Raw genomic sequence first — 24923 nt, forward strand, 5'->3', positions numbered from 1 at the left:
TTAAAATACTAATGATTTACATAACTGTACTAAAGTTTTGTTTATTTCCCCCAAATAAATGATTATGTGTTCCCTTTTGTCACTACCAAAACAATGATGACTGTTTCGGTAGTGACAATTTTAGATATTTTTGAGGCTAGCTCAAAGATGCTAATTAGCACATGGTTAGCTAGCACAGTTCTGAACAGTTGTACACAGAAAACAAACTACATTTTATCGAATAAAACTCAAAATACAATTGATGTCACCACCGAAACTTCACCACATGTTTTGGTCGTGACTGTTTCGGTAGTGACAATTTTAGATACTTTTGAGCCGCTCAAAGACACTAATCAGCACATGGTTAGCTAGCACAGTTCTGAACAGTTGTCCACACATAAAAACTAAATTTAATCGAATAACACCTAAAAAAGTTTGCTTAATTGCAGAAAAAAAGGTGTTTGGTAGTGACGACTTTTGAACACATTTAACTCAAAAATGTTTCGGTAGTAACATGAAAATTAAATAATCAAGAAAATAAATACTAATAATAATAATGTAGAAAACCATGTATCAATCATGTATTTGTTTTTATACCCTGAAAAATGAACTGAAGTGATTGAACTTTCTGTTCCTGTTTGTTGTGTGTGTGTGTGTGTGTGTGTGTGTGTAAATATATATATATATATATATATATATATATATATATATATATATAACACATGCAAACTACAATTAAAAGTATAATTAAATGAAAAAAAAAAAAATTAAAATCAGAGTCACAGCAACTGATTAACTTGGATCACATAAACGTGAATGTAAAAAATATTTTCAGGTTGCTGCAGATTTTCATTTCAACCACTAGATGGAGACGCGTTTCCACTTTTAAAACTACTCATTCTATCCCCACCCGAGCACTAAAATAATACACACTAAATCATGAACACACACTACACATCAAACACACTTTCATTAGAAGCGATTTTAACTATATATAATAAATTATTAATTATAAATGAAGAAATTCAACTCGAATTACTTTGTGTGTCTCTTTTAAGAGTCTTACATAGACTACACATACACAATTTAGAAACAACTTAAAACTTAATCACATATATATCTGATGATGTTATATTGACACCAGTAACAGTTGAGTAATATGAAAGTATGTAAATGTGTTTTAATTGTGATGGTGTCTGGATGAAGGACGCATGTGCAGAAACCCTCATCATCTTCATCCTTCAGTCTGAATCTCATTACAGTCTCACAACCTTCAGAGCAGCAACAGCAGCGGCTGCATCTGTCGACATGAGCAGATCTCACTACATCTGTGTGGTAAGAGCTCTTTACATTATCTTCAAAAGTAGGGTAGAAGTTTAATATAAGTGACAAATGAGCTGCTGAATAACCTGTGTGTTGTTGTTGTTGCAGATGTGTTTTGTGATGTGTGTGTTTGGATGGCATGATCTAGATAACAGTGAATATGACTGCTGGCCTCTGGACAAGCCAGATGAACTCAACATGATCGACTGCGGAGGTGCGACAACACACACACACACACACACACACACACACACCTGTGCTGAGAAACTTCATAGTTTTATTTAACATAAGTAGAGTCTTAAAATTAGGATTGCAAAATGTTTTTTAAAGCGTAGAGAGGTTTTCATCTGTAACAAATATTGTTGCATTAAATAATGTATATTGTCACTTACTGATTGATTTAATGTATTCACAAACAGTATAAAATATTTCACAATTTTACTTTTTTTTTTTGGTCTCTATGAGGAAAACAGGTTATAAATTATACTAAGTGATCTTTACTGAAAATGTAAAAATGCAGAAAGTTTTCTGTGATGGGTAGATTTAGGGGAGAGAATATACAGTTTGTACAGAATAAAAACTTGTCCATGGAAAAGTCCCCATAAAACATGGAAACCTAACGTGTGTGTGTGTGTGTGTGTGTGTGTGTGTGTGTGTAGGTCTAGAGATGGCGTGGGTCCTGCGTCCTCCAGAGAAGGTTCTGAGCGGTGAAGACTTCACTGTCATTTACTCTGTGACCGTCAGAGATGAGTTTTACCAGTGGGCCGTCGACAATGACATCTTCATACACCGGTATCATCATCTCATATCTACTGCAACCTGACTACAGTCATTTTAATTTAAAAGACAGACAGACAGACGGATAGACAGACAGACGGACAGACAGACAGATGGATAGACAGACAGACGGAAAGACAGATAGACAGATACAGACAGATAGACAGACAGACGGATACAGACAGATAGACAGACAGACGGATACAGACAGATAGACAGACAGACAGACAGACAGATGGACAGATAGACAGACAGACAGACAGACGGATAGACAGACGGATAGACAGACGGATAGACAGACGGACAGACAGATAGACAGACGGATAGACAGACGGATAGACAGATAGGCAGACAGACAGACGGACAGACAGACAGATAGACAGACAGACAGACGGATAGACAGACAGACAGACGGATAGACAGTCAGACGGATAGACAGACAGACAGACGGATAGACAGTCAGACGGACAGACAGACACAGACGGATACAGACAGATAGACAGTCAGACGGACAGACAGACAGACGGACAGACAGATAGACGGACAGACGGACAGACAGATGGACAGACGGATACAGACAGACAGACGGATACAGACAGATAGACAGACAGACGGACGGACGGACAGACAGACGGACAGATGGACAGATAGACAGACAGACGGATAGACAGACAGTCAGACGGACGGACAGACAGACAGATACAGACAGATAGACAGTCAGACGGACAGACAGATAGACAGATAGACAGACGGATAGACAGACAGACGGATACAGACAGATGGACAGATAGACAGACAGACAGATGGATAGACAGACAGTCAGACAGACGGACAGACAGACAGATAGACAGTCAGATGGACAGACAGATAGACAGATAGACAGACGGATAGACAGACAGACGGATACAGACAGATAGGCAGACAGATGGACGGTCGGACGGACAGACAGACAGACAGATGGACAGATAGACAGACAGATACAGACAGATAGACAGTCAGACGGACGGACAGATAGACGGATACAGACGGACAGACAGACAGACGGACAGACAGATAGACGGATACAGACGGACAGACAGACAGACAGACGGATACAGACAGATAGACAGACAGACAGACGGACGGACGGACAGACAGACAGACAGACAGATGGATAAATAGATAGATAGATAGATAGTGTGTCCTGGTTGATACAGTGTTGGAGTGTTCATCTGTTCTCCATCAGGTCCATCACAGATCCAGCTGAAGCCCGGCGCTTCTGTGAGCAGCACGAATGTCCCACCAACTGGAAGGATGCAAACGGAGAAAACTGCTGCATCCATCATGCCAACATCCACTCCTGCCCCATGGGATACATGGTACAAGATGTGAAAATGAAGCTGCTGAGTAAAGAACCACTGAAGAGCCTCAGGAAGCTCACTGACATTGTGTTTGTTCTGTAGAAACAAGCAGAGGAGCGAATTTGCGGCCCCTGGATCCCCGACGACGGCCGTATATTCACTCACACCATCTCCACTTCTGGAACAATGACCCAGACCAACTGGAGCGCCAAGGTCCTCCACACACACACACACACACACACACACTCTCTCTCACACACACGTTTGGTACTTCATGTCAGTGTTGTGATCTCTGTGTTCAGGTGGTTCTGTTTCATGAGGGATTGACGTCTCTGATCGCTCACATCCGTGTGGGAAACATGCAGGTCGCGCTGGAGGCCAAGAGCACCGTCCTACCCGCTATCAGTACTGTATCTGTGTGTGTGTGTGTCTGTGTGTGTGTGTGTGTGTGTGTGTACACAAAATGTGAATCCGCACAACTGTTTTCAACATTGATAATAATCAGAAATGTTTCTTGAGCATCAAATCATCATATTAGAATGATTTCTGAAGGATCATGTGACACTGAAGACTGGAGTAATGATGCTGAAAATTCAGCTTTGAATCACGGGAATAAATTACAGTTTATTATATATTCACATAGAAAACAGCTATTTTACATTGGAAAAATATTTCACTATTTTTACTGTATTTTTGATCAAATAAATGCAGCCTTGGTAAGCAGAAGAGACCTTTTGATCATTAGTGTATATAATAAAATCATTTTTTAAAAATATTAAAGGGTTAGTTTATCCCAAAATGAAAATGATCCCATGATTTACTCACCCTCAAGTCATCTTAGGTGTATATGACTATCTTCTTTCAGTCAAACACAGTTAAAGTTATATTAAAAAATATCCTGGCTCTTCCAAGTTTTATAATGGGAGTGAATGGGGGTCGAGATTTTGAAGCCCAAAAAAGTGCATCCATCCATTATAAAATTAATCCAAGCTAGTGATTATAGTCTATAAAGTTATAAATATGGATATTTTTCTTTCAAAAACGCATCGCTTTGCTTCAGAAGGCCTTTATTAACTCCCTGGAGTCATGTGTATTACTTTTATGATGGATGGATGCGCTTTTTTGGGCTTCAAAATCTCGACCCCCATTCACTCCCATTATAAAGCTTGGAAGAGCCCGGATATTTTTTTTATATAACTTTAACTGTGTTTGACTGAAAGAAGATAGTCATATACACCTAGGATGACTTGAGGGTGAGTAAATCATAGGATAATTTTCATTTTTGGGTGAACTATCCCTTTAATAACCAAACTGTTAATGAATAATTAATTGGACATCGAAACACTGGCATTATTCAAACACAGTTTGTGTGTTTTCGTGTGTTTTCAGTGTGTGGTGACGGTGTGTGTGAGGAGGAGGAGAGCTGCTCGACCTGTCCCGCTGACTGCGGCGACTGTCCTCTCAGTGCTGCTGTACGAGCCGCTATCGCCCTCACTGTCACCTTCGTCATCATCAGCTTCATCACCAGTGCCATGGTGAGCATGTTAACAATGAGATTATGTGGTTTTTATAATCAGTTAACACTGCTTTTGTCATTTTTTACAAGATGGACAAAATTTGTCACCAAAAAAGTAATTCAGTTTAACCAAAATTTCAGTTTTACCGAATGACACTTTTGGTTATACCGAATAACGATATTTTCAAACAGTGCTAACAGGCTGATATCTAGCTAGCTAGCCAAAGGTCAATCAAATATTTTATATTTAGTACAAGTTTTTAAAATATTACAACATTTTCCATGTTTTATAGCAGTTGTGCCAAATGACCTGATGTTTCGGGACATGCGTATGATCAAGTGAAAACATGAATTTTTCAAATAGTTAAAAGAGAGTTAGTTACTTTGTTTCATGACCATGTGGTCCTTTGCAGGTGTCTGAATGATGTCACATCCTGTCACATGACTTGATCCAAAATGGTCCCTTTATATTGGTTACTCCGAATGACATCAATGAAATTCATTTTTCCGGACATTCTTTCTCATAACAAAGCAACGACTTTTACCCATTTTGCACTATGTTGATATATGATGTTATAAAATTATGCCAGAATAAAAAATATATACATTTATTACATTTTAAGATATTTTAATCACAAATGAAATGGCTGTATTGGCCTTTGGACGGTTAAACCGAATGACCTTTTGACACTTCAAAATCTTCAAAATACCTTTATATGAAGCAAAATATAATTAAAACCTTTTGGATTCAATAAAAAAGATCTAGTTGTACTACCTTACATACTTTGGATGTAATATCTTTATATATATATATATATATATATATATATTAATATAAATATATTTACATATATATATATATATATATAGGAATTTTATATACAGTATGTGGCTTTGTCTGGTTTGAAACGTGATGAATATGATGATGATTTGTGTGTGTGTGCAGTGGTTTAAATATCAGAAACAGAAACTCTTCTGGGATGAGAGCTGGATCATCGACTTCAGTCACATTAAACAAGGTGAGCGAGAACCTGTGTGTGTGTGTGTGTGTGTGTGAATGTGTGTTTGTATTCCAGTGTCTAATGTGTGTGTGTGTTCAGATTACATTGCTCGGGCGACCATGGGCAGCATCATGAGCGTCCCAGCGGCGCACAGCGACTCTAATGCCAGCTGTGTGACGGGCCTGAGCTCCTACACGGGCGCCACCGCGACACGCAAACAACTCTACACACAGACCGGCATCTAGTGAGTACATACACAAACACAAACATGACATATGCGGGTTTGGGTTCGGTAAGATTTTATAATGTTTTTGAAAGAAGTTTCTTCTGCTCAACAGAGCTGCATTTATTTGATCAAAAATGCAGTAAAAATTGTGAAAAATTATTACAATTTAAAATAAGTTTTCTATGTGAATATATAGAAAAGTGTAATTTTATTCCTGAATTTTCAGCATCATTACTCCAGTCTTCAGTGTCACATGATCCTTCAGAAATCATTCTTATATGATGATTTGCTGCTCAAGAAACATTTATTATCAATGTTGAAAACTTTTATATACAATATATAATGTTATTAATTCTGTTCATCTTTTCAGTGATGGACGAACCGTTGCCATCAAGAAAATAAAAACAAAAACATTTTCCCTCTCGAAAACAATTCGCCAAGAGGTGAAGCAAGTCAGGTGAGAATGACACGAACACGACATCATCGTCCATCTCGTGATCATCAGTGCGATCCAGCTGTTTGTGTTTGTTTTCAGGGAACTGGACCATCCGAACCTCTGTAAGTTCTTTGGAGGTTGTGTGGAGGTTCCCAACGTTGCCATAATAACAGAGTACTGCCCTAAAGGAAGCCTGAACGACGTCCTGCTGAACGATGAGATTCCCTTAAACTGGGGCTTCAGGTGCACACACACACACACACACACACACACTCGCACACACATACACACTCAAGTTATTACAAGTTTGTGTGTGTTTGCAGGTTCTCCTTCGCTACAGACATCGCTCGTGGGATGTCGTATCTGCATCAGTTTAAGATCTGTCACGGACGACTGAAGTCCGCCAACTGCGTGATCGACGACCGCTGGGTGTGTAAGATCACAGGTACGGCGCGCACGTCTCTGTCACATGGCTCAAACGCACCTGTGCTGTCAGTAACTCACTGTCTGTGGTCTGAGCAGATTACTGTCTGTGGGTTTTCCGGCGCGAGGACTGCGCGGAGCCGCTCAGCACGTACCAGCAGAGACTGAAGGAGGTTTACACGCCGCCCGAAGCCCAGAGCGGCAGCCAGGAGCCCACGCTGGCCGGAGACGTGTTCAGGTGCACACGCTAACAACACACATCATCCTTTAAACAGGGCTTCAGGTTCACAAACACACAATATCATAACGAAATATCATTGTTTTTCATTTGCAGCTATTCAATCATCTTATTGGAGATTGCGACCCGGAATGATCCAGTGCCGGTGAGCATGTGTGTAAACGTCTGTCGTGATTATTGATTGATTGATCGTCTGATCACGGCTATTTAACAATCAGTAGTAACAATCTCTCTCGAAAACTTTAGCACGTTTTTACTATTACAGCTCTCAAGGTTTACTAATTGTGAAAAGTGTTGATTATAGCATTATATTTAGATTGTGGCATGAAAGGTTGCAGAGATGAACATTGTAGTCGATCACAGACATGTTGTTGAGCTCATGAAAGCAGTGATCTCGTCATTGCAACTCAATTTCTGCACACTAACGAATGCTTTCATCATAACTAACAGTGCAAACGCGATGTAAGTAAGAGATTCGTTAAATAAAATGGGAGTTTTGGCACAAGTCCAGAACTCAGTCACTGATAAACTCGCTCTGTTTGATTGACAGCTCCAGCGATTGTAAAGGGAGCGTTCTTTGATCGCTTTCTATATATAATTTAATCACCATTTAAATAACAGATTATTTTCATCCTTGTCCAAGTTGACAGTTTATGAATCATTAATATCAGATCAGGCATTAGAATTAACACAGTTACTGACATGTTGTTGCATTACTGTCGAGTCCATATCGTAAAAGTCTGTTTGCAAAGCCTGCACCAAAACGGAATGATTTACCAAAGAATCCACAGTGAAATGTACCGAATACAAATAAATAAAGCTCAACTGAGACATTCACATTTTTGAAAATAAATAACCATATTTCTAGCATTAGTATCCTTTGAAAGGTAATGTTATTTTAGTCCTGTATCCTGATCAAGTCTCCTATCCTGTCAAAAGCTCAAGGAACATTTGATTTCTCAGTTCCTGACACTTTTAAAACATCCTCTCATTATAAACAAAGCATTTATTGACGTCACATGGGCAAATACATTTGCATATGCCCACCTCCACAGCATGACATTGACCAATTGTTATACATCATTAGCTCATTAAGCTCAGTTGCTTAACGGCTGACATTTGCCTTCACTGGATGTAAGCGTTGTGTCAAAAGCAAATAGAAGTCATTATAATGACTGATGCTGTCTACACTGATACAGTATACAGATGCGTTCAGTTTCTGACATACTCCGTGTGCTTGCGTCTGTCGACAACAGGACAAATGGAAAAGTGAAAGAACGTTTAAACAGCTGGTTTGCATCTCTGTACGACTTAAGAAGGATCCCAGCGTCGGAAACAAGTGGATGGTTTATTTTAACAGTGTCCAGGATCACGTCAGATTATATGTTTTTCAGAGCATTTTGTTTTGTAAATGAGGCACAGTGTAATGGAGAGTTCAAAAAAAACTTTTGTTGAAAGATGAAGCAGCAGCTGTATTGGATCTGACAGCAGCTGCGAGTGGGCTACGTTTCCTATGCAATGACATTAGCCAATCATAACAGTGCAACAGCCTTAAAGGCGCCTTAAAAACAGGATCATTTCAGACAGAGGGTCAGAATGAGGGTCGAAAATAATTGTTTTTCCACATATATATTTATTTTTTGTGCAACAAAACAAAACGAAACCTCAAGGAACATATTAAAATAATTTAAAAATGTGTCGTAACCCCTTTAAAACGGTAACATTTTACAATACTATTTCATTTGTTAATAATAGTTAACTACATTAGTTAACATGAACTAACACTGAACTATACTTTAAAGCATTTATTAAATCTAGTGTTTTGCACGCTTTTGTGATGGGTGGGTTTAGGGGTAGGGGATATAATATACAGTTTGTACAGTATAAAAACCATGTATATGAAAAGTCCCCATAAAACATGGAAACCCAACATGTGTGTGTGTGTCAGGTGGAGGACGGCTCTCTGGAGTGTGCCTGGTGTCCTCCGCTGCCGGAGCTGATTTCGGGAAAAGCCGACAGCACCTGCCCCTGCCCTGCTGAATATGCTGAGGTGTGTGAACCGCCGAACATGAAAACATTTACCCCCAAACCAAAAGAAAAAAATATTACTTAAAGAAAACAAAGCTTGTTTTTAGGACTGATTAAAACATTTTTTTTAAACGGCTTCTGGAGCAAGAACAAATGTAGGGCGGGGCTTGATTTTGATGTAATGTGGGGAGAATTTTTTCAGCCGTATGAAATTTCCTCCTCTTAATTTTGCCATGTCTCTCTCTGTTTCTCTTTCTTTCATTCTGTTTTCATGCTATCAGCTGATTCGTCGATGCCGTGCTCATAACCCTGCCCACCGGCCCACCTTCGAGCAGATCCGCAAGTTTGTCAACAAAATCAACCCGCACAAAGTCAGTCCTGTCGACATGATGATGGAGCTGGTAAGTCCAACACACACACACACTCACACACACACACACACACACACACACACACACACAGGAGGGTTTTGGATGTTAAGCTGACTTCTGGGTACCAAGGAAGTGATTTTGTTGAATTTTGTTTTGTAGATGGAGAAGTACAGTAAACATCTGGAGGTTCTGGTCGGCGAACGGACGCAAGATCTGATGCTGGAGAAACAGAAGACTGACAGACTGCTTTACAGTAAACGAATACTAATGTTACGCAACACACATCTAATACTAATGACGTGACAATTCATTGACCTGACGTGAAAAAAAAATCGAATAAAATTAATTTCACTTTTATTTATATAGTGCTGTTACAACCCCAAATGTAACCAGTGATGCAATAATTACTCTAGCGATAAGAAGTTTGTCTGTCCACACCAGATGCGACGCAACTACAAGACATGACAAAATCAATCCAAAATCACAGCCAATCAGAAGAGAGTGTGGGCGGAGTCTCTCTGCAAACGCACTGCACTCACAACCAAATCAATCCAAAATCACAACCAATAAGAAGAGCGTGTGGGCGGAGTCTCTCTGCAAACGCACTGCACTCACAACAAAATCGATCCAAGATCACAGCCAATCAGAAGAGAGTGTGGGCGGAGTCTCTCTTCAAGCGCACTGCATTCGCAACAAAATCGATCCAAAATCACAGCCAATCAGAAGAGAGTGTGGGCGGAGTCTCTCTGTAAGCGCACTGCACTCGCAACCAAAGTGTCAGTGCAGTTAAATCGATAATATTACTGAATATTAAGTCTTTAAACCCTGATCCTCATCCTAAAACTTTATAGTATTGTAACGCAAGTGAGATGATGAGTGTTTCAGTGTGCGTCAGTGTGTTTGTGACTTTTACAGCAGGTGTGTGTGTGTGTGCTTCAGGTATGCTGCCTAAACAGGTAGCTGATGACCTGCGACAGGGAAAACCGATGCAAGCCCAGAGTTACGTCAGCGCCACCGTGTTCTTCAGGTAAACACACACACACACACATCCTCTCTTTCACACACATTTGTTACAATATTTATTAGTCTTTGCTAACATTTGTTAATAAAAATACAACTGTTCATTGTTAGTTTATGTTAGCTCAGGTCCACTAAATAGTATTAACAGATACAACTTTAAATTTTAGTAATGTTAACTTAACTAATGCATTAACTAGCGTTTAATGGAACCTTATTGTAAAGTGTTACCAATTCTTTTTCATCAAACTTGACTAAAACTGTGTATTAAAACGGTGACTAAATTACATTTAGAAAGCAATCAAAGAACGCTCCCTTTACAATCGCTGGAGCTGTCAATCAAACAGTGCCAGTTTATCAGTGACTGAGTTCTGGACTTGTGCCAAAACTCCCATTTTATTCAACGAATCTCTTAGTTACATCACGTTTGCACTGTTACGATGAAAGCATTTGTTAGTGTGCAGAAACTGAGTTAACTCAAACTCTGATTCTGCTGTATCTTTGTGTGTCTTCTTCGTTTTCTCAGTGATATTGTGGGATTCACTCAGTTGTCCAGCACTAGCACTCCTTACCAGGTGGTCGACTTCCTTAACAAACTCTACACCACCTTCGACGAGATCATCGACAACTACGATGTTTATAAAGTGGAAACCATCGGCGATGCATGTATGTCACTTAACAAATTCATCACCAAACTAAAATAAAATAGATAAATAGAGCCGTACAATTAAAGGGGTCCTATTCTGCTTCATCTTTCTTAAGTGTGTAATGTTGCTGTTTGAGCATGAAAAAGGCAGGAGTTCTTCTCTACATCAGTGTCTGTTTCTCAACTCCCTGAAACGCCTCCATCTTCACAATATTCCTTATATAAATAATTCATACGCAGAATAAAGGGGCGGGGCCTGGTTGAGTTAGTTAGTAGTGTGTTGAAACTGGAGGTTATGGTAAGGGGCGGGACATTTCCCAAACACCAATCACAACACACCTGCTCCAGCCGACCAATCAGAGCACATTGTGCTTTTCAGAAAGAGGGGCTTCATAGAGACAGGAACCAAACAGAGCGTTACTGACAGACTGGGAAGAGAGGACAGTTCAAAAATGATCATTCTGTCATCATTTACTCACCTTCATGTCATTCCAAACCTGTATGACTTTCTTTCTTTTGTGGAACATAAAAGATATTTTGAAAAATGTCTTTTTGTCCTTACAATAAAGGTCAATGTGACAGTAAATGATCATTTCAAGTAGTTCAAGTAGTTAATATCTTCATTAACATAAGTATAATTCATGAAGGAGGTTTGTTGATTGATTTTGTGTGATGCAGATATGGTGGTGTCCGGTGTCCCGATGGAGAACGGGATTCTGCACGCGTCTGAGATCGCCAGCATGGCTCTGGACCTGGTGTCCGTCTGCAAGACCTTCAGAATCCCCCACAGACCACAAACACAACTCCAGATCCGCGCTGGAATACACTCAGGTCTACATTAAAGTCACTATGAACATATACAATATCTTTATTTACACTTAAATTCAAAATATTTAATAGTATCTGAATGATGCCAAAATAAGTCTGCTGTGATGTCAGTGATCAGTCGTTGGTTGCGAGATCTTTGTGTGGTTCAGTCTGGTTTTATCTGGATCTTTCTGATGGCATCTTCAGGTCCAGTAGTAGCAGGAGTTGTGGGAACTAAGATGCCGAGATATTGTCTGTTTGGAGACACAGTGAACACTGCGTCCCGCATGGAGTCGACCAGCGAAGGTAAGAAAAGCATCTCCGTAGCGTGTTTTAGAGTGCTGTTTCCTCGTCATGGTTTAATGGATGGTTTTGTGTGTAGCGCTGAAGATCCAGTGCAGCTCCAGTGCGTTTTACCTGCTGGAGGAGATCGGCGGATACGTGCTCACCTGCAGAGGTGTGTTACAGGTGAAGGTGAGACACGCTCCTGTTCTGATGCTTACAGCCACGCAATCATAATCAGAATTTAGTAAGCCTTTCTAAATATTGTAATAAATAAGCCTTCATTTTCGTTGGGAAAATACGGAGCCCCGCATATGACATACAAGAAAAAAAAAGTAAATCGGGCGCATGATTTAGCCAACTATTTCCTTCCTGCATGTCATGTGTGGGGCTCCATTAGAAAATGTTTTGATTATTTTTTATTATGCTAAAATAAATTCAATCGAAACTAAATTGTGATTACATGTAAGATGCATCAAGATGCACCAAATTGTTATAAATCAAACAAAACCTCACAGGTTTCATAATTCTCAATATCAACACACAACGAATCACTAAATCTAATTAATTCATTAAATTAATAATTAATAACGAATTGTACAACTACTATAAACTACATCCAATTTTAGCCACATACAGTACATTCACATAAAGCAGTATATAATATATATCAAATCTCAACTGCATGAGTTTATATCACCACAAAATGTAAATAATATTAATATTATGTAAATAATATAATCTGCTAAATAAACATTAACATCATGATTTTCTGTGAAGCTGCTTTGAAGAGTTGCATTGTAAACATTCATAATATTGTATTTGAAACATTGTAACATTTATTTGAAATATTGTAAACCTTATAACACTGTAAACACTATATTTGAAACATTGTAACATTGTGTTTGAAACATGTTACAGTATTTCAAATACATTGTTGCAATATTTTAAATACAGTGTTTACAATGTCAATGTTTTAAATTCAATGTTACAATGTTTCAAATACAATGTAAAAATCGAAACATTGTAAACATTGTTTATTGTGAAAAGCGCTATACAAATAAACTTGACTTGTATTTCTCAGGGTAAAGGTGACATGGTGACTTATTGGCTGGAAGGGAAACATTCTTCAGCTCCCAGTAAAGATACCAAGAAACCCTTGATGCTGCAGGAGTGTGAGAGACCCGTGAGCGCCCCAGAGTACCAGAAAGAGGATTTTTCCAGTATCCCAGGAGTCCTCAGCAGCTCTGACAGCACTGACCTCCTGTGTGACGCAAACTGACACACGCACGCATGAACTCACTTCTGTACTTCAGCAGCAGGAAGTCTGTCCTCAGAAGAAAAGGTTCTAAATAGAATCATACAGGGTTCTGTCAGGCGCTTATATATATATATATATATATATATATATATAGAACATTTTATGGGTTCCCATCATGGCATCATTATATGGATTTAGTTTTAATTAATTTATTTTGATTTATGTTTCATTTTAATTAATTTTTAAGAATTAAGCAGCTCTATACATACCCAATCTCTAGAAAAAGTTTAAATAACCGGTTAAACATGAAAGTGTTATGCATTAATTTACGACATTCTCCTTATATAGAACCTTTTTGGCATAAAGAATCCTAGAGTTTTGTTTCTACGAGTAAATATAGTTAGAGGTTTCGTGTCCTGCTTGATCACTACTGACCACAGTAAAATACTTCAACATCACAATGAACTGTAGTTTAGCTGATGTTTATTATTGGTTAGAAAAATTGACTTAACCGACCATAACTGTAATTGTTTTTCTTCTGTATTTTCTCCTCGTTTGATCAGTCAGTGTTTGTAGCATCAGAACAATAGCGAAAGACCCCATAATAGTAAATAGTGAAGTACTGGTAATATATATTTATTAATAAAAAATAAAAGTATAAAAACACAAATGCATATAATGATGGTGATATGTCAGTTATTTATTTTCATATAATTTTATTTTATGAAACGCAGTTTGAGGTCAGTAAGATTTTTTTTTAAAGAAATTAATACTTTTGTTTAGAGTAAAGGATGCATTAATGGGTTAGTTCACCCAAAAATGAAAATGCTGTCATTAATTACTTACTTAATTCATCTTCGGAACACAAATTAAGATATTTTTGATAAAATCTGATGACTCAGTGAGGCCTGCATTGCCAGCAATAACACTCCCTTTATCAGTGCCCAGAAATCTACTAAAGACATATTTAAATCAGTTCATGTGACTGCAGTGGTTCAAGCTTAATATTATAAAGTGACGAGAATACTTTGTGCGCCAAAAATAACAAAAGAGCAACTTTATTCAACAATATCTAGTGATGAGCGATTTCAAAACACTGCTTCATGAAGCTTCGAATCTTTACGAATCATTTGTTTTGAATCAGTGATTCGGAGCGTGTATCAAACTGCCAAAGTCACGTGAACTATTGAAGTTTCAAAACAATTATGATGTAATGAAGCCTCGTTTACTGAAATCACGTGATTTTGGCGCTCTCTGAACCACTGATTCGAAACAAATGATTCGTAAAGCTTCGAAGCTTCATGAAGCAGTGTTGTGAAATCTCCCATCACTAGATATTGTGGAATAAAGTCGCTATTTTGTTATTTTTGGCACACAAAAAGTATTCTCGTCACTTCATAACATTAAGGTTGAACCACTGTAGTCACATGACTGTTTTAAATATGTTTTTAGTAGCTTTCTGGGAATTGAAATAGGTAGTGTTATTGCTGGCGATGCAGGCCTCACTGAGCCATCGGATTTTATCAAAAATATCTTAATTTGTGTCCCGAAGATGAACAAAGGTCTTACTGGTGTGTGACGACATGAGGGTGAGTAATAAATTTCATTTTTGGGTGAACTAACCCTTTAAAGTGATCAAAAGTGACAGTAAAAACATTTATAATGTTACAAAAGATTTCATTTAAAATAAATGCTGTTCTTTTGAACTTTCTATTCATCAAAGAATCCTGAAGAATAAAATGCATCACAGTTTCCACAAAAATATGAAGTTGTTTTCAATATTGATAATAATCATAAATATTTCTTGATCATCAAATCATCATATTAGAATGATTTCTGAAGGATCATGTGACACTGAAGACTGGAGTAATGATGCTGAAAATTCAGCTTTGATCACAGGAATAAATTACAGTTTACTATATAGTCACATAGAAAACATTTATTTTAAATTATAATAATATTTCACAATTTATACAGTATTTTTGATCAAATAAATGCTGCCCTGGTGAGCAGAAAAGACTCCTTTCAAAAACATTAAAATCTTACTGACCCCAAACTTTTGAACGGTACTAAAAACAACCTTAATGTTTCAAATATTCCTTCATGCCATTGAAATAACAAATACACACTTAAACATTTCATATGTACACACAATTATGCAAACACATTCACACAACATAAATGAATGCATGTTGAAGAGAGGGATAAACAGTATCTGGGTTACAGAGAAGAGAATATATATGGACTCAGGTGTTGATCTGAATAAGAAGCTCTTCAGCAAATGACTGAGTGCATGAGAGAGAGAGACGCATATGTGTTTAATTATAACAGACAGAGAGAAAGACAGACAGAGAGAGAGAGAGAGACAGGCTGCCCGTGAAGGTCCGTCACACATGTCGACTGCAGCTGATGCAGATACACAATATCATAAAGCTCTAATTCATCTGTAATGATCACACTGAGGAGCCTCTTAAATGAACGAATGAAACTATTGAAGAATTTCAGTCGATGTTATACTGATAAAATTAAAATGATCAATCAATATTATTCCTTGTTTAGTAAAAAAAAAAAGCTATTTGGAAGCATTTCAACTAGATTCGTACTGCATTTTATTATATATAGCAACAAATTACATTTTAAAATGTATTCAAATAATGATATTCGACTGTTTTTACTGTATTTTTGATCAAATAAATGCAGTCTTGGTGAGCAGGAGGGACTAACCATTGCTGATGATTAGTGTAATTAATGCGTTTGTGGTCCTGCTCAGCAAAAATAAACAAAATAACTCTCCATATTGTGTGTGAAACGACATATTAAGTTCTTTTTTTGTGGATCATGTGTATAACATCATATATACACACAGACCTCAGTCCTACAGGTGCATTTTCCCGCTGCAGACGTGACCAAAACACACACACACACACACACACACACAAACACTGATTATAAATGTGAAAGAGACGCGCGCGGGCCGAGAGCTTTTCTGTGCTGTGAGGAATAATCAGGCAGTCTGAAGGGTCTCGCTAATGAAATGCGTGAGCACCGCACGAGCACAAAAGAGCCATTCACTCAATCATTTCATTAACATCACAGAGAGAACACGAGAGAGAGACACATGAAAGCCTCGGAGATCCGCAGACAAACCTGCATCACAAACTACACGAGCGTGATGATGATCTTCATCTAAGTTAGCCTACCTCAAACACTTCTGGTGCTTTAGAAATCCATCCACTGGAGCTTTACAGAAGCCTGAAACCGAAACGAAACCTATAATGAAACAAGAAGAACTTAATCTCTTTAAAAAATCATGTTGCAACTACTAATAAACAGCTGAACCAAAGGTGCTGTAAGGAACCAACTAAAACTAAAATTATATATAAAAAAACATTTTAATTTGAAATAAACGTTAACTAAAATCAAATAAAACATAAAAAACGTACTTGTTTTTTCAGCCAGTTGCCAAAGTAGCATCTCATTTTCATTTAAGTTTATGTTTAAAAATAACTAAAACTGAAAGAGATTCTCCTCAGACGGACCGTCACAATAACCGTTGAAATTTGAATGGCTGAGATTCGCGCTTCAGGACAGTGACGTGTACACTCCTACGGTGATTATTATTATTATTATTATTATTATTATTATTATATTAAATGACAAAACACAACAAAATAACTCAAATGAAAAACATAAAAATAAAAACATAATAAAAACTACAATAGTCTCTCGATACTAAAATAACACTGAAACCAATGAAAAAGCACACAACCACACTGCCAACATTAATTAATGACTGCCTTTTGACCAGTTAATTTCATTGTATTACCTTTCTAAGACTCCTTTTAGTTCTGTCTGGTGTTTATTATCTTTGCATGAACACCCAATAAATAACAGACATACTGGAATATTCCACGTTCTTTCCTCAGATCTCCACACGAGCCCAGTGTAGTGTGCATATCTAGTGCACTGCACCACCTAGTGGCTGATAGTATAGCAGAAATACAGGGTCAGATCTAAAGAATAATTATTTTATTAAAAATGAAAAACACGTTTAAGTAATTAAAAAAATTAATAATATTTCTATTTTGTTTTTACCCTATATTTTTGGTGAGATCTAAAGAAAATTAATTATTTAATTTAAAAAAATGCTTGAAAAACATATTTCAAAATTTACATCGTTGATGTAAACAAATGAAAAGAAAAGAAAAAAAAAAAAAATATATATATATATATATATCTCACATTATTTACCAGGAGTTCTAAACACATTTCTGGCATTGATTAATTCTGGATTTTAGTTTTTTTAAAACTTTTTTTTTTTTTTTTTATTAAATAGGCTAACTATTGTTTTCTTTAGATCTGACCAAAAGCCTAGTGTCAGGTCTGAAGAAAATAAATTTTTTAATTAATAAAGGTAATCAGGGATTTTCATCAGAACTTTTTATATATATATATATATATTTTTTTTTTTTTATTAAATAATTATTTTTAGATTTTTAAATCTGACCAAAAAAAGTGTCAGATCTAAAGAAAACTAGTCATTACATAAAAATAATGAAAAGCCTTTTTGTTTGAAAAACATATATTACAAAATTTAAGTATGTAAATCATTTAATTTAATGAAATAGAAAAAAAAACATTGTTTTAATTTTTTATTAAATATTATTAAATATTTTTCTTTGGATCTGACAAAAAAAATACAGTGTTTGATCAAATATTAATCAGAAAAACACTTTCTGTTTGAAAAATATATATTTAAAAATTGAAGTATTTACATCGTTTAATGAAACAAATCAAGAAGAGAGAGAGAGGGAAAAAATAAAAAAAAAATCACACATTATTCTGAACACATTTCTGGCGTTGATTCAGTCTGGATCTCCAGATCTCTGCTGGTTTCATAAGGGTTTTTCCTCTGATATGGGCTTTAGATGAGTCTGTATCGACGGAAGTCATGTTTGTTGTTGTTTCACGTCTTGATCAGTTCTCTCTTCTCCAGCTCCCATTGGGCGGCGATCCGTGTGCCGTAGATAACGAAGCCCCAGGACAGCAGAACCACGGCCAGAAGAACCTACAGCAACACAAACACGCCACCAATTAACAACCTTTACCCTCAATAATTTATTAAAATACCCAAATCTGTAAATAAGTTTATATCATGAGCAGCTGTATTTTCTGTGGCGTCTGATACTCACGATCGAGAAAATTCTGTCCATACAGCGTCGACTAACTTGCATCGTTTTATGTCTGTTTATGTTAAGCTTACATTTAAACTACAGACTCAAAGCAGCCCAACCGGAAGCACACGACAACGACCGGAAGAACCTTTAATTCCAACCGATATTTATTTATTTAATTATACTTAATTATTCATTAAAATAATTATTTAATTCATTTAATAAATAATTTTAGTTTATATATTTGAAAGAAAGAAAAAAAAAACAAAGAAAGAAAGCGCGTGCAGTCATGTGTTTCGCGCTGCAGGTGCAGTACCGCTCCAGTCCGTTGGTGGCGCGCGTGCTCGTGACGTCTGCCGGAAGAGGCGCTCTGCTGTGTGTTCTGTTTTTCAACAGCAGTGCGAAAGTCCTTCACTTCCATCGGTTTTTTTATGTACATTTTCTTTAATTTTGCGTTTTCATCATTACGGATATGACGCTAATGTGACATAGATGTGTTTATGGGCGCGCGCGCATGCGGGTCGAATTATTTACAGTGTTTTTGCGGCTTTGTGATGAGGAGGTGATGATCAGGTGAGAATCTGGTTCATAAAACTGCCTTGTTGTTATACTTTTGATCAGATTTCGTTTATTTATCCCTGTGTTATCCATAAACGTGTTTGGTAATCGCTGCTTTGAAGGTAAGACAGAGATATCCAGTGATCCTCGATGAAAAGACAGCAATGTAACTGGTTATTTTTGAAAAATGTCACATTTTTAATGTCATTTTTAACATAATTCTCAGTGTTTAATGTGTTCGGTGATGTCACTGTCTTCAGGGACACAGGAATGTCTTAATTTACTAAATCTGAATCATCTTAATTTAAATTATTATTATTAATGTCTTTTTGTAAATTAGCTACACACTAAAGGCCACATTAACCCTTACAAAGTACTGTGAAGGTACTATGTGGTGGTATTAGATGGAGATGCCATGGTGTTTTGATGTGTACCGAAATGATTACTGTAGAATCTACAATAAAATGTAGAACAAATAAATATACATACGATAGCATGTAAATATGGTATCCTTATTTTTAAGGCTATGGTTAAGTTTCAACATTATTTGCTCTTTAGACATCATCCATGGCATTTAATTTGGTTTCACGCCAGAAAAGAAAAAAAAAAGATCAAAATTACAATTTTTAGCTTTGGATTTCTGGTGAGTTGACACAGATTTTAAATGTAATTGCTTGCAATTACAATGTAATATAGGAAACTAACTAAGTATCTATATTCATGCGTGATGTTTTGTGTGTGTCGTAGATGATGGCGCCCTCTAAGATGAAGTTGCGTGTGAGGAAGAGAGACAGCGTTGCCAAATCTTCCCAGCGTTTATTAGCCAATGCGTCGCCAGATTCCAAATGCCCCATCTGCCTCGACGGATTCAATAACGTGGCGTCGCTGGACCGCTGCCTGCACCAGTTCTGTTTCCGCTGCATCCACGAGTGGTCCAAAAACAAAGCGGAGTGTCCGCTCTGCAAACAGCCGTTCCACTCCATATTCCACTCCGTTAAAGGGGAAACCGACTTTAAGGAGTTTGTGCTGCCGCCGGTGGAGAATGGATTGGCTTTGAACGCCGCCGCTGGCAATGCGCCAGAGCGCGTGCTCCGCCCCCGAGTCCTCCGAGGCAGAGAGAGGCGGAGCCAAAGAACGCAACAGCCCGCCCCTTCCTCTTCCCCTCCGCTGGAGGACGACGTCATGTTTGATGGTCTCTCAGATGCGGCGGCGCTAACAGGGAACCAAGACGTGCAGCAGATGGTGCTGCGACTGACGGCGCGCAGACGAGGGCGGGGCGAGGGGCGGAGCCTGCGGCGCTTGCGGGAACAGGATGTGGTGGCGTTTCGACGTGCGCTTTACAGGACTGGCGTACGTGTGCGAAACACAAGAGACGTCGGCAGGCAGAGGGACATTTCAGCGTCGTTCTTACGACAAAACCCCGGATGTTTGCGCCGACTTTTGCCTTGGCTGCAGCGCGAGCTTACGGTGTTGTACGGTTCACACGGATCGCTGGTGAACATCGTGCAGAACATTATCATCTCACGCATCATGAACTACGACATGGAGGACTCGGCCATCCGGGACGAGCTCCGCCCCTTCCTGCTGGCGCGCACTGACCACTTCCTGCACGAGCTGGTGAGTTTCGCCCGCTCGACCCTCAACATGGAGGCGTATGACCAGCAGGCCATTTACGACTGTCCCGCTCCCAGCTACGAGGAGGGCAGCAGCTCGGACCTTTCTGTTATCGCCATCTCTGAGGTGAGACATACAAACATCAGTGCTCTCTGGGAAACATTAGATTTAGTGACGACTAACACACGTTTCACACATGATCAGATAGAACATAGAAGTAATAATTGAAGTAAAACTTTGTTTATATTCATTGTTAAACGTGAATACGTCTGTTACTGTACTGTGTACAAAGAAAAATGATAGCTTTTTCAGTAACTTCAGATTTGAAATCCAAATAATAGAGAAAATGGACATTAAATAGTTGTATTCGTGGTACTCAGCCGCACTGCAAACGTATCTTATGTGACAGCAAAATGAGCGTATGCTGCTTCTGCACCACATACGTACTGCAAACGGATCATGTGTGAAACGGACTTAACAGTTTGTTTCTGAATTTACTTGACTTCATGTGATAGTTCTGATAGTTCATCCAAAAATGAAAATTATCCCATGATTTACGCACCCTCAAGCCATTCTAGGTGTATATGACTTTCTTCTTTCAGACGAACATAATTGGTGTTATATTAAAAAATATCCTGACTCTTCCAAGCTTTATAATGGGAGTGAATGGGGGGCCCCCCAATACCAATACATAGAGGTAAAAATGTAAACCTCTATTGGTCCACTAGAGATTGAGCCTCAAAGCAGTGACCGAGGGGTGTCAAGTCACAAAAATGACAGAAAAAACATAATTTCCTGTTCCTTTTCTTCCACTAGTAGAGTATGTGTTTGCATCACTGCAAGTTAGATTCTCAGGGAATACACAAACTAATAAAGTGTATACTTTAATTGCACCATAATTCATTTTGGAAAAAGGCATCTATCAAATTTTTAAATCTAAATGTTGTTGAATATGTCTATATATCTCTATACAAGTCATATGATAGCTGGGTGTAAAGAGCAGAAGTGTATGAGTCTTAATTGTTGTCATTCTTTTCTCACAGGATGATGATAATGACAGTGAGGACAATGTTACAGAGAATCCCTCTGCTGTCCAGGAACGCCTTGCATCCGTTGCCACTGCAAGTGGAACAGAAAGTTTGCTGAGTCAGTCAGCCTGGGATGACGAGACGCCTGGTCCCTCCTATTCAACCATCTTTCCCTCTTCTAGCCAGTCACTGGATGAGGGGGCGGAGCCAAGCTCAAGCACAGCCCCGCCTTTCAGCGGCCCTGACATGACTGACCATGCGGCGAGTGGCAACGTGTCAGCTGGACCGGGTGAAGATAATGAAGAGGAAGAGTGCCTGATTGTGGGATATGTGAAGCCGATGGCCGAACGGACCCCAGAGCTTGTTCAGCTTTCCTCTGATTCGTCGGAAGAGGAGCAGGAGGCGGCCCCTATGGAGACGATGGCCACAGTAACGAAATCAGAGACATCCCAAATGGAGCTTCCTTCGCAGTCCCACATGAACCTGCTTAATCCCAGTTCCTCCCCAGGCCCCGCTCCCTCATGCAGTCCCCAACGGACACACTCGCACAGCAGAGAAAGAGAGGCCGACTACTTGCTCTGCCGTGGTCACCTGTCCAAAGATGGTTCACATTTACAACAGAATCGAGATGACTCTGAGCACAGAGCTCACGGGAGACGCAAAGACCGCTCACGTCGGCGAGAGAAAGAGAAAGCCAAGAGTTTAGGAAAATCACGGCACTACAAGCCCCCAGATTGCTCGCCAATCCAAACACGTTCGCCTCCGAGTTGGTCCGGCCAGAGCCCTATGGTGTCTATCTGGAGTAGCAGCCCTGTCTCTGGGTCACACGGTAGCGACTGCTCTCCCTCTCGAAACAACACAAGCCGAGAGCATTTGTGCCCCATGCAGGAGATACTCTCACAGTCTCCTACTTACTCTAGGAGGAGGAGAACCAGGGAAAGGAGGAGCAGGTCTCCCGACTCGGACTCGTTCCTTGGTTCCCACCATCCCCGAGAGTCACAGCGCTGCCGTAAACGCCGCAAGCGGGTGGTCAGCAGCAGCAGTGCCGACTCACAATCCGAAAGGTCCTGCTTGGACAAACCTAGTGGCAAACGCAAGTACAAAACCCGACACTTGGAGCGAGCGGCCCAGCGGCAGCACGGGGAGGGAACCGCAACCAAGGAAAAGCGGCGACGGCGCAGTAGGGAACGATCTCCTAGTGTGGAGATCATCTACGAACGAAAGGCACCCGAACCGCATTGGCACCAGCGGAAAAAGAGGAGGCACCGAAAGCGGAAGAGGGAACTCCGTTCCCCCACGGTGATCACGATTGATAGCGACAGTGACCGTACCATCGACTGTCTGGACCGTGTCATGGATGTTATAGACCAAACAGTTGCAGATGTCGAGCTGAGGGACGGGACTCCTGGGCAAGATATGATCCAGAACACAAGTTGTACCTTGGCCTCCTCAAATCCTCAATCCAAGTCCTCGAGTCCCATAGGCCACACTGACCCAACCACTGAGCGCACACTAAACCTGGACGACTGTGTGGTAGATGTAGTCGACCACAGTAGTTCCGACTGCTCCCGAAATCTGGATGGCAGTATCCATGAAGAGTTTGTGCCTGATCCCTTCCCAATGGCTTCAATGACACCAGCCCCACCTTCGGACACAAGGCTCCTTGAAACTATACTGCAAGATCTTGAGGAATTCCTACCAGGGGTGGAGCCAAGTCCTTGCACAAGTTCTCCCGTCCAACAGGAACGTGCTTCTAGCCCTCAAAAAGACCAATCATTCATGAGAGGAGTTGCGGAAAACTTGGAGAACAAGAACACGGACAGGGACGGACCGCAAGAGCCAGTAACCAACACTGCTAGCTAGAACTAAAACAGATGTACATCGAGACTTTTTGATGCTTATCTGAATCACTCAGCCAGTCTAGAGGTTTTTATAAACTCATTTAAAGATTTCTGCTGGGAACAGATGCTTAAGAAACGTTCAGACGCTTTTTGTCATTTCCATTATTGTTCATGTTGTTTATAGTTACAGTGATCCTCTTCCTCGAATCTGGTGCTGACTTACTGTGCCACAACCCAACAACACTCATGTCTGGATGGTAACCCTTGTTCCCTTAACCTCCACCCTAAACCTTTGTAGCAGCAAATGCATTGGGGTTACTATCTAAACCAGTGGTTCTCAACTTGTTTGCTCGGCATTTGGCAAAACGACCAAAATATATAGGAAAATGTATTAGCTATCCTAACTGTACTTGATGCTATGGTTAGTTGCAGTTTCTGCTTCTTAACAGACCTGTGATCTGCTTTTTGGACCTGACTCACCGGTTGAGAACCACTGTTGATCATTCGTTATTCAGTCCCACTGAACTTGGAGAATTGTGTCTTTGTTAAACTCAGGGATCATGTGACGTGCACCTCCATGCCTCTGTTACACAGTATACTATGTGTATGTGGGACTATGGTGACACCCTGGACATAAAATTCACTGATCATGTCTACTGAAAACACAATGAGCCTTCTTTACAGTAGCTGTCCATCATGTCAGCCAACAATCAATAAATGCATTTAATAGATGTATAATCCAGCGTCTGAATCTGTTTGTCTTTCTTTATGAACTGTAGCATTAGTTACCTGATCAAGATTCTTAGGTTGTGTTCTAACCAGTTGGGATGTGATACAGCAGAGCGATGAATCCTGTGCCTTCCAGGTAATGGTTTAAATAGCTTGACTACCGTATCAGGCATTGGTAGTCTTTTGTAGACTTTGGAGCCGGATGGGTCTTGATCTAAATGTATCATTTTCTTTTTTGGTCAGGACCAAAAGAACCGAGAGAACCGAAGTTGCTGTCAAACCTGTTGCCTCAAATAGCCAAATTAATT

General features: G+C 39.3%; 2 protein-coding genes and 2 long non-coding RNA genes across 4 annotated transcripts; 2 read left to right on the forward strand and 2 right to left on the reverse strand.

The window, feature by feature from the left end:
- Nucleotides 1-678: 678 nt before the first annotated feature.
- LOC127505467 (atrial natriuretic peptide receptor 1) lies at nucleotides 679-14326 on the forward strand. Its single transcript, XM_051881039.1, has 23 exons — nucleotides 679-1314; nucleotides 1411-1516; nucleotides 1962-2094; nucleotides 3305-3437; nucleotides 3522-3632; nucleotides 3722-3824; nucleotides 4809-4954; nucleotides 5882-5954; nucleotides 6036-6180; nucleotides 6533-6619; nucleotides 6698-6841; nucleotides 6922-7043; nucleotides 7121-7259; nucleotides 7356-7404; nucleotides 9208-9309; nucleotides 9569-9688; nucleotides 9818-9911; nucleotides 10598-10685; nucleotides 11202-11341; nucleotides 12000-12152; nucleotides 12336-12434; nucleotides 12511-12602; nucleotides 13495-14326. The coding sequence occupies exons 1-23, from the start codon at nucleotides 1153-1155 to the stop codon at nucleotides 13690-13692; spliced, it is 2739 nt and encodes a 912-aa protein (XP_051736999.1). The 5' UTR covers nucleotides 679-1152; the 3' UTR covers nucleotides 13693-14326.
- On the reverse strand, nucleotides 13654-17772 carry LOC127505477 (uncharacterized). The gene is made up of 3 exons (XR_007927710.1): nucleotides 17498-17772; nucleotides 16872-16923; nucleotides 13654-13758 (listed from the first exon to the last, which is right to left on the reverse strand). It is a non-coding gene; the product is annotated as an uncharacterized LOC127505477 (long non-coding RNA).
- Nucleotides 17773-18310: 538 nt separating this feature from the next.
- Nucleotides 18311-19020, reverse strand: LOC127505474 (uncharacterized). Its single transcript, XR_007927707.1, has 2 exons — nucleotides 18864-19020; nucleotides 18311-18739 (listed from the first exon to the last, which is right to left on the reverse strand). It is a non-coding gene; the product is annotated as an uncharacterized LOC127505474 (long non-coding RNA).
- Nucleotides 19021-19189: 169 nt separating this feature from the next.
- toporsb (topoisomerase I binding, arginine/serine-rich b) lies at nucleotides 19190-24629 on the forward strand. The gene is made up of 3 exons (XM_051881038.1): nucleotides 19190-19418; nucleotides 20151-21143; nucleotides 22061-24629. The coding sequence occupies exons 2-3, from the start codon at nucleotides 20151-20153 to the stop codon at nucleotides 23906-23908; spliced, it is 2841 nt and encodes a 946-aa protein (XP_051736998.1). The 5' UTR covers nucleotides 19190-19418; the 3' UTR covers nucleotides 23909-24629.
- Nucleotides 24630-24923: the final 294 nt, after the last annotated feature.

This window comes from Ctenopharyngodon idella, chromosome 22 (genome assembly GCF_019924925.1).
Source record: "Ctenopharyngodon idella isolate HZGC_01 chromosome 22, HZGC01, whole genome shotgun sequence".
In the NCBI taxonomy this organism is placed as follows: domain Eukaryota; kingdom Metazoa; phylum Chordata; class Actinopteri; order Cypriniformes; family Xenocyprididae; genus Ctenopharyngodon; species Ctenopharyngodon idella.

Bases quoted from the DNA above. Each gene is read 5' to 3' on its own strand.
- LOC127505467 (XM_051881039.1), top strand. From the start codon at position 1,153: ATGTGTTTTAATTGTGATGGTGTCTGGATGAAGGACGCATGTGCAGAA. The intron at 5,955-6,035 runs GTGAGCGAGAAC...GTGTGTGTTCAG, and splicing joins CTTCAGTCACATTAAACAAG to ATTACATTGCTCGGGCGACC. The intron at 9,310-9,568 runs GTGTGTGAACCG...TCATGCTATCAG, and splicing joins GCCCTGCTGAATATGCTGAG to CTGATTCGTCGATGCCGTGC.
- toporsb (XM_051881038.1), top strand. From the start codon at position 20,151: ATGATGGCGCCCTCTAAGATGAAGTTGCGTGTGAGGAAGAGAGACAGC. The intron at 21,144-22,060 runs GTGAGACATACA...CTTTTCTCACAG, and splicing joins CTGTTATCGCCATCTCTGAG to GATGATGATAATGACAGTGA.